Below are 9,846 nucleotides of genomic sequence, written 5' to 3'. Positions count from 1 at the left end.
TGCAGAAAGCCTTTTGGGGTTGAACTGGGGAGAACTGAAGGCTATCAGTAATCATTATCGTAATGACCATTACATTTGCTATTTTCATTATTAACTTATTTTAAACAGATTAAGCAAACACTAGCTGAGGTTCTAGCCACCTCTATATACCACTCTGCTCACTACTAAGCTAAAATGCCTTTGATGTCATTTCTTCTAGAGCTAGATATCCAAAGTATCTTGCAAGAGTACAGGTTTCACGCTTCTCCCCATTCTCTGAGGAAGGTGCTTGCAAAGCTGCCATGCATTAAATGACTATTGTGTGCCAAGCACTTGACATACACTATCTTATTTAATTCTCACAGCACCCCTGTTGGCTATGAACCAGTTGCCTCATTTTTGGAGATGAAGAAACACAGCATGGGGGCTAGTTATCAAAGCAAGCTTCTACATCTAGTAAGTGATTGATGAGAAATGGGCACCCAGATTCATCTGGCTGACTCTCCTGTACTTTCTGACATACCCAAATTCAAGAGAGTTGAAGTTCTGCCCTGCTAGAACGTGAAGTCCCTGCTAGTTCTGCCAATCTTCCAGTTTCCCTCTGGGCCATGCAGGTCTCCTCTGTCAGAATTGGAACTAACAGGGAAACCATTTTCTTGCCCTGCCTGATGCAAAGACACCAATATCAGGGACACCTCTGGCAGGGGCACAGAAGCAGTGATCAGTACTTCTGCCTAAGGCTGAGACTAGGGCAGGAGTGGATGCGTGAGGGGATAGAGGCTGTTTCTGTGATCTGTAACCATCCTGGAATCTCCAATACCGAGGCTAAGAGTGGGAGGAGAGAGAATATCTGGTGCTTCTGACTGTAATGACTTTGTGTTAAAAATCCTTTATCTACCTTTATGGTCCTTGAAAAGCAGGGGTGGGAGTGGGGAGTGGCTCAGTACTTGCAGGTAGGGCAGGTAGTGTAGAAACAAGGGGTGTGCTTCTGGGTCGCCCCTCGCCTGCCTCTACAAGGCCATAGTGGAGTCAGGAGTCGACTCCAGGGCTCCCATGGTTACAGGCTGGGAGACTTTTTCCGGGAGAGCCCTGAACGCAGTGTGAACGAAGGATTCGCTTCGGCACCACGGACAGCTCCAGCCTCTGTTTAGGCCTTGGGCTGGAGCCCGCAGCGTCCGCCGCCGTAGCTCTAAAACAGATGCTTCCGAAGTGCTGGACGCCCAGGCTAGGTGTGGGTTCGCTTCAACCAATTGTTAAAAGCTACAGCGGGAAACCTCCATCCAAGCTGCCACGTCGGCCGCGTGCGCCTGCATCGAGGCGTCGCCTCTCCAGTTCCAAGGGGGCCAGTTCGGTTTGTGGTTTTCCTTTGGGTCCGGTGTCTGGGCTCTTTTACCTGTCCCTGGCCTGGGTGAACCGCAGCCGCCCGGAACGGAGATGAGAGTGGAAATGCTCTCCTCCGTGCGGTGATAGATCATGCGAACGGGTGACACCAGTTTAACCAATAAAACAATTTGAATCAATTAGCCGGCTGAGGAGAGTCCCGACGTGTAAAATGCATGTCAGCTGGAATAGGAAAGCATTGATTAACTCTGCCCGGACGCGCTGCCTCCGCCTCTGCCACCGCCGGCTCCTCCCTGAGCCTGCCAGGGTCTATGGGGGCCAGGACAGGGAACGGCAAGGACCAGGAGCCCCTGGTCCGGGAGAGGAACATGGAAGGGCAGTAGAGGACCATCAGGAGACTTGTTCAGACTGAGGGGAAAGCGAAGGGTCAAAGAGATAATGAGTGACAGAAAGTTGCTCAGACTCAGAACGTATAAAAAAGGCTGTAATTCTGCAGCCCAGCTCCAGAAGTCAAGGTGAACATTCTCTGGAGCACAGAGTCTGGCTTTGAGCAACTGTTCTCCACCTGCATCTTCCAAAAATAGAACTGCTCTGATGGCTCAGGCATGGGGGCGGGGGTTGGGAAGTAATTCTAGTCTTAGAATTATTCGTATAAAAGTACTTAACCTAACATCACACATTTCTCTTTCCAGTGAAACTTTTTGTGTGAAAGTCATAGGTTTGTGTGGCAGTAAGACCCCAAAGAAGTGTATAAATGTTAATGTTGAAAGATCAGATAAGCAGGTGGCTACAGGTAATGCCAGGTGCGGATTAATGGATTCACTCCTTGGGTAACCTAGGAGTGTTACCCGAGTGTTACCTGGGATGGGAGGGAGGGCAAAGACTGGTTCTGTTTCTCTTCTCACAGAAAGATGTTGTTGAAGACAGTTTAAAAGAAAAAAGGTGGGATCTCGAAGAGGAAGAGGAGACTTTGGGGGGCAAAGATGAGAACATCCAGATAAAAATCGAAGACCCCGTGGTGTTCCCTCCTGGGCAGCGACCAGGCACTTCCCTGTGACACATGATAATGCATGGACAGGACTTTCATTTCTTCCCCTTTCAGTGTTAAAATCGGCCCCATTTCCAGGCTTTCTTTCCTCGAGGGTCAGGCTTTTGTTCTAGCAGCCTGGCCTCCATTAACAGTGAGCAAGTTAGGGCCTCACTTTGTGGGAGCCCCAAACCAAACAGGAGTCAGGGGAGGTGGGAAAAACAGGTCTGGCCTTGGAAGCTTCCGAAGAGTGTGAGGCCTTCTGCTGTCCCTGGGAAGGGGTTTGGGAATGACGATGATACTCTGCTGGAAAATGGGCTGGGCAGGCAGAAAGCTTAAGGTTCCTTTCTTTTCTGGATGGGAGGCTTGGAGGACACTGGGGAGGGAGCACTGGGTTGACTTCAGCCCCTTCGAACAGAGTCTATTTTGTGCTGCTAATGCCTTTAGGAACTAGGAGATGAATGAAAAATTATTTCACTGCCATTTGAAAACTTATGTCCAAACAAATGCTGTGATTTTCATGGCTCTGAAACTGTTTTTGGCATATTAATTTAAAACAGTCACAAATCCTGTATTACCTGCTTTCCTGTTTGATTGACTCCCCTTGATCTTACTGACCTTTGACGAAGTGTTAAGATTTCGCATTTTCCCTTTCTGTTTAGTTAGTGATGGTTTGTTGTTAATGCTGCAATGGTGCCTGGTTGGGTTTCCAGGTTAGCGGAGGTTGTCGGATCGGTTCAACAATGTGCCCGCCCACCTTCAAGCCTGTGTGTTTCAACAGGCAGCAACTGAAAATTCAGCTTTGATTGTAAAGGAAAAAGTTAAAGGATTCCCAAATCCCGCCCCCCTGAGTGTATCCTTCTTAGAATGTCCTCTGAATAGGTAGCGTATTCCCTTTCTGATAACCCAGGAATGGTAATTTTGACTCCCAACAGCTGATCAATTAGGAGGCAATATACTGACACTTGGTTATATCCTAGTGAGTGCCTCACTTTGGGAAAGCCATGGGGAATGGTTCCTTCTCACCCTAGTTGTCCCTTTGGGGGGTGGGAATGCTCCCACATAGTTCCATGAGAAATTTACTTTTCCGGGGAAACTAGCAACTTGAGTAAGGGCTTGTCAGGATTTGAGGCTTTGGTGCCTTCCAGTCTCACCTTTTCCTGGTGCTGAGGCTGCTTCGTGGGTCTCAGAACATGGGTGAGAGAACTACTCTGCAGTTAACAGATCTGCGCGCACACGCACTCACGTGAGGTCCTCGCTTGACCGCACACTTTCTAAAATAGAGAGTGCTGCACTGATTCTCGGCATCTTGACCTAAAAAGGAACTCTGTTCCAAAGTAAGGACACTCCCCGTGCTTCCTTCCAAGTTTTCAGACTGGACGCCCTACGCAGAACTTCTCCCTCTTTCTCAGTTTGCAGAGCTGCAAACGAGGTGCTGAAGCTCTTCTATTCTCTGCCTGACTGTAGTTTCTATTTCTCCGAAACACGAGTGAGGTTACTGATGTGCACCGTGTACCAGAGGGATCACTCCTGAAGGAGGGTGACGCCGGGAATTGAGGGACGGGAACAATAACGGGCAGGGATAGCCACTTCTAGAGGCGCCTTCCAGAATCTGGGGCCTCCAGGATCCAGGTCCCCCGGATGCACGCAGACTATTCGGCTTTCCATTCCCAGATCAGACACGCCGCTCTGGCACCTGGCTGCGGTTTGCTCCGGGGCTGGGGAGGTCCTTGTCAATGGAGGGTTGTTTAGGTGTTAGCTTTCGTGCCTTCTCAGAATGTATCTAGATATTACGCTCTCTCCCTCTTTCGCTTTCCCCCTCCTTCCCTGTAACATGCCAGCCCTTTAATGTGGAGTGTCAGGGAGACGGTGACGTCACCTTGCCCGCTGGGTGGCGTCCCCTCCGTCCGACACGAGTTCAGAGACAGAGAAAGGCGCTGTCAGACTGCGCTCCACCTGGGGCTCGCCTGCCGCGGCTTTCCGCGCGCCCACACTTTCTGCGGTCCGGGGACGCCCCGCCGCAAATCGGGTTGTCATTCTCCCCTGGTCGGGGCTCGAGCGCCATTAAGCGCCAGCGATCATCAGGATCTTCACGCCGAGTCCTGCCTTCTGGATTCGAGGACCCGCTTGGATGCTTCGCTTCCGAGAGCCCTCGAAAGATGGGCCGGCAGCCACGCGCGTAAAGACACGGAGGGGTCACCAGGTACTGCCAGAACGGGCCGACCCTAGCTCGCCACACAGCTCGTGCGGTTCACTCTTTGAGATCCCCACCGGTGGGATTCTCCGGGTTAGGAAAGGCGCAGCGGTAGGTTTTCGTGGCGATCGGTTTGGGAGTCGAGGGAGTTAAGTTGGGGTTGTTGGCTCGTGAGTAGGATAAGGAACTTCTCCAGCTTCCTTTTCCTGTCCAACTTACTTTTAATTGTCTTTTCTCCCCTTGCTCTCTTTAAACTAACCCCCCCCATCCTAAACCCTCTTATTCGTGTCCCTGCTATCATAGGAGTTTCTGGGAGGGCTTGGGGTGAAAGTGCAGACACTTCTGCTCAGTCTATGGCCGCTAAAGATGCGGATTTGTAACGCAAAACCAGCCCTCCGCCAGGGCCAGGCCCGCCGCGCTCCTTTGCCCCAAAGCGAGTGTTCCCGTTATCTCGAGGTCTTATTAAGGTAATAAGAATCTTGTTTGGGAGGGAAATGAACACTGAAGGACCATTTGGAGAAGTTAGAGCTGATTGTGTCAGGCCCAATATCACTGTGCCTTGACCTGCCATTTAATGCCCTGTCCCCTAGAAATACTGTCTCTGGTCCATCCTAAGTGACAAGGCAGGGTCTCCTCTGGATTGATCGCCTCGAGGTTTGTTCAGCCTTCCTGGAGGCCGCGCAAGGTAGTGAGAGCTGAGTATCCCGAGGGCAGAAGGGCAAAGGCAAGGGGATAGATGTCGCAGGGGCCCAGAGAGGGCAAGGGTGTGACGATGTGGGTGAACGAGTAAGATAATGTATCCTCTGAAATCGCTGTGACAACAGACTCCAGTGTGCTTGTCCGCGAGTGCCGTGCTACCGCATCAGTGACTCTCCAGGGCTGCGCCCCACACAACATCGGAGTGGGGCTGGGGGAGAAAGCTCACGTCTACTTTCTAGGGAATGAGCCACTTTGTTTTGACTTTGCATGGTTGTCAAAAAGGTTTCTTTCCATTGATTTTTCTGTATTTTCCATTTACTGGATATTTTCCCTCATTATGGTATCTCAGAGATGATAGGAATTTTACTGCAGGCCCAACCTAGGGCTTCCGCTTTCAATGTGCCCACGGAGTACCTAGTACCCAGATTATCTATAGCGTGGTTACATCCGCCCTGAAGAGACAGAGATATCTATCTGTAGAGCTACGTCCCAGAAAGTGGTTCACCTTACACCTTAATTTGCCACTTAAGCCCATCAATAATGATTCCCGCAAAATTATTAGTTTCTTTGCACTGTTCTAGACCTAGCACACGCGCATGTGTTTATTTGTTCATTGTCATGGAAATGACAAAAAAAAAACCCCACAGTTTTTAAACGTACTAGTCAATACCTTCATCTGTTTAAGCTACTTCTCTGGAAGCAGAACCGTCAGTTCAGCAAGTAAGCTTTTTGAAAAATTGAAAGTGCGACCCCCTATTTTGGTGCAATCATGCATATGGCTTTGTAAATTTTCCCCACCTTTCCCCCCAAATATCTAATTACAGTATGAAAGTATCTAATGACAAAGATGAGGAGGGAGGGATTTTGTTTTGCTTTAATAATATGTGTCTCAACCAGTAGCGAATTTCCCACAAGGAAACTACAGACACCACAAAAATCACTTTTTAAAAGGTTTGGATTTATTTTTTTAATCAAAATCAATTTTCATGCAAATGGCCTCTTTTTAAATTGGGGTTTCAATGGCCAAGCCCCAGTTTTTCATAACTTTTGTAATCTGTACTAGTTGCAACTGTCATCGTTACTTCCTAATTTCTAGCGGGCATGCCATTTATTCTAACAGCTTCTATAAATCAGGGATAGCTAATTTACTTTGGATGTTTAGAACAGAAAGAAAAAAAAAGTCCTTCCAAGTCCCTGCATTTCAGAAGGGTGACCTGGAAGAAAATTAAGGGATGACTTCCTTGTGTCTGAAATTTGGTCTACTCTGCCAGGTGACTATCACGTATCTGTCAAAGCAAGGAAGTTATTATAATTCTTCAGTTAGGGACTCAATCCACTCCTGTGTTTTATGTTGAAAAGGCTCTTCACAACGCTTTCTCCTTTCTCTTCCAGTCTCCAAGGCAGACCCTGAGGGCTTGGCCCGGGCTTCCCGCCGGAGGAGATGGCTTCCAGCCCGCTGCCGGGGCCCAACGACATCCTGCTGGCATCGCCCTCGAGCGCCTTCCAGCCCGACGCGCTGAGCCAGCAGCGCACGGGCCACGCCAACCTCAAACCCAACCAGGTGGGCCAGGTGATCCTCTACGGCATTCCCATCGTGTCGCTGGTGATCGACGGGCAGGAGCGCCTGTGCCTGGCGCAGATCTCCAACACTCTCCTCAAGAACTTCAGCTACAACGAGATCCACAATCGCCGCGTAGCACTTGGCATCACGTGCGTGCAGTGCACGCCCGTGCAGCTGGAGATCCTGCGGCGTGCAGGAGCCATGCCCATCTCATCGCGCCGCTGTGGCATGATCACTAAACGTGAGGCCGAGCGCTTGTGCAAGTCGTTCCTAGGCGAAAACAGGCCGCCCAAGCTGCCGGACAACTTCGCTTTCGACGTATCTCACGAATGCGCCTGGGGCTGCCGCGGCAGCTTCATCCCCGCGCGCTACAACAGCTCCCGCGCCAAGTGCATCAAATGCAGCTACTGCAACATGTACTTCTCGCCCAACAAGTTCATCTTCCACTCCCACCGTACGCCCGACGCCAAGTACACACAGCCGGACGCAGCCAACTTCAACTCGTGGCGTCGTCACCTGAAGCTCACAGACAAGAGCCCCCAGGACGAACTAGTCTTCGCCTGGGAGGACGTCAAGGCCATGTTCAACGGCGGTAGCCGCAAGCGCGCGCTGCCTCAGCCGGGCGCGCACCCCGCCTGCCATCCGCTCAGCTCGGTCAAGGCGGCGGCGGTGGCAGCGGCCGCAGCAGTGGCTGGAGGCGGGGGACTGCTGGGCCCACACCTGCTGGGGGCGCCACCGCCGCCGCCTCCCCCACCACCCCTGGCGGAGCTGGCAGGTGCGCCGCACCCCCATCACAAGCGGCCGCGCTTCGACGACGAGGACGACTCGCTGCAGGAGGCGGCCGTCGTGGCTGCAGCCAGTCTTTCGGCCGCCGCCGCCAGCCTCTCGGTGGCCGCGGCCTCGGGCGGCGCGGGAGCGGGAGGGGGCGGCGCCGGGGGCGGCTGCGTCACCGGCGTGGGCGCCGGCGCGGGCGCGGCGGCCGGCTCCAAGGGCCCACGCAGCTATCCCGTTATACCGGTTCCCAGCAAGGGCTCGTTTGGGGGTGTGCTGCAGAAGTTCCCGGGCTGCGGGGGGCTCTTTCCGCACCCTTACACCTTCCCGGCCGCAGCCGCTGCCTTTGGCTTGTGCCACAAGAAGGAGGACACGGGGGCCGCAGCCGAGGCCCTGGGGGGCGCGGGCAGCGCCGGCACTGGGCCCAAGGCCGGCCTGTCGGGCCTCTTCTGGCCCGCGGGCCGCAAGGACGCCTTCTACCCGCCCTTTTGCATGTTCTGGCCCCCGCGGACCCCAGGTGGGCTTCCCGTGCCCACCTACCTACAGCCCCCACCGCAGCCGCCTTCAGCACTAGGTTGCGCGCTTGGAGAAAGTCCGGCCCTGCTGCGCCAGGCCTTCCTGGACCTGTCGGAGCCCGGCGGCGCGGGTGGGAGCGCTGATGCTGCGCCCCCACCGGGTCAGCCCCCTCCAGTCGTGGCCAATGGCCCGCAGCCTCCTGCGGGGACTGCGGGCGCTCGCGAAGCGCTCTTTGAGTCGCCCCCGGGCGGCAGCGGCGGGGACTGCAGCGCGGGCTCCACGCCACCGGCAGACCCCGGCGGCGTGTCCGGCGCGGGGGCCGCGGCTGCTGGAGCGGGCCCCGCGGGCTCCCGAGTGCCCGCGCCCCACCATCCTCACCTCCTGGAGGGGCGCAAGGCGGGTGGGGGCAGCTACCATCATTCAAGCGCCTTCCGGCCGGTGGGTGGCAAGGACGACGCAGAGAGCCTGGCCAAGCTGCACGGGGCGTCGGCGGGCGCGCCGCACTCGGCCCAAGCGCATCACCACCATCACCATCACCATCCGCACCATCACCACCACCATCATACCCCGCAGCCGCCGTCACCTCTGCTGCTGCTGCCTCCGCAGCCCGACGAGCAAGGTTCTGAGCGCCACCACCCAGCCCCGCCGCCGCCTCCACCCCCGCCACCCCCTCTGGCCCCGCAGCCGCACCACCGAGGCCTTCTGTCTCCCGGGGGCACCAGCTGCAGCTACCCCAGCGAGGACAGCTCCGAGGACGAGGAGGACGAGGAAGAAGAGCAGGAGGTGGACGTGGAGAGCCACAAACCCCCCGAAGGCGAGGAGGAGGAGGAGGAGGAGGAAAGTCGAGACCCCGACGACGATGAGGAGGAAGACGAGACAGGGGTTCTGCTAGGGGACCCCTTAGTCGGGGGCGCCCGGTTTCTCCAGGGCCGAGGGCTGTCTGAGAAGGGGAGCAGCCGGGACCGCGCGCCGGCCGCCGCAGGCGCTTTCCCACTGGCCCTGAACTCCTCCAGGCTGCTGCCAGAGGACGGGAAATTGGGTGACCCCGGTGGCTCGGACTTGCCCCCACCCCCGCCCCCGCCCCTGGCCTCCCAGAAAGCGAGCGGTGGCGGTAGCAGCAGCAGTCCAGGCAGCCCGGCCCACCATCCATCACTGGAGGAGCAGCCCTCCTACAAAGATGTAAATATCCCCTTTAGGCTCCTTCAAGCTAATTATTATTATTTAAATGCACCTTTAGGCTGAATTGGTTACATATGCGCAGGGAAGATGAATCACCAGATTTCCCCATAGAAATGAAATATTCAATGTGTTTGTGAGGGCTTCTTTTCTGCCAGTGGTTCTCCATAAAAATGCGGTTTCTGGTTTCTTTCTTAAAAAGTCTTTGCAGCGCTTCGAGGCCTCCATGCCCTCCCGTAGTTAAGTTAGCTGCCCGTAGAAGTTGGAAAAGACCAAGTCCTCCCTCTAGCCCACCAATCTCCTTTGCCTCCCCAACCCGGTTAAGCACAATGGGGTCACAAAGCTGGAGCAGTCTGAATAATTCTGTCTCCACTCTGCTCTGGAGGTCACGCCCCGCCATGACTCAAAAAAAAAAAGTCAAAATACATTGACTTGGAAAGTTAAATTCTGTTTTATTTGACTGCTTTAATCAGCCCCAGAGCTCTCTAACCAGTATGGACACATCTGTAAAACACTGTGTCCAGTAAAACAAAAGATAGACTTCTCAGCAAGACTGGCTTTTCCCAAACCAATCTCCACCCA

General features: G+C 54.2%; 1 protein-coding gene across 1 annotated transcript in view; it reads left to right on the top strand.

The window, feature by feature from the left end:
- The first annotated feature begins 4,273 nt into the window (after positions 1–4,273).
- SKOR2 (SKI family transcriptional corepressor 2) overlaps positions 4,274–9,846 on the top strand; it is a 41,944-nt gene continuing 36,371 nt past the window's right edge. The window contains exons 1-2 of the mRNA XM_053913144.1: positions 4,274–4,550; positions 6,633–9,267. Coding sequence (XP_053769119.1) covers positions 6,682–9,267 — 2,586 coding nt within the window. The 5' untranslated portion in view covers positions 4,274–4,550; positions 6,633–6,681. The remainder of the gene's footprint in view (positions 4,551–6,632; positions 9,268–9,846) is intronic.

Source organism: Desmodus rotundus, chromosome 10, assembly GCF_022682495.2.
Source record: "Desmodus rotundus isolate HL8 chromosome 10, HLdesRot8A.1, whole genome shotgun sequence".
Taxonomy (NCBI): Eukaryota; Metazoa; Chordata; class Mammalia; order Chiroptera; family Phyllostomidae; genus Desmodus; species Desmodus rotundus.
This window is presented reverse-complemented; position numbering and strand designations above follow the sequence as displayed.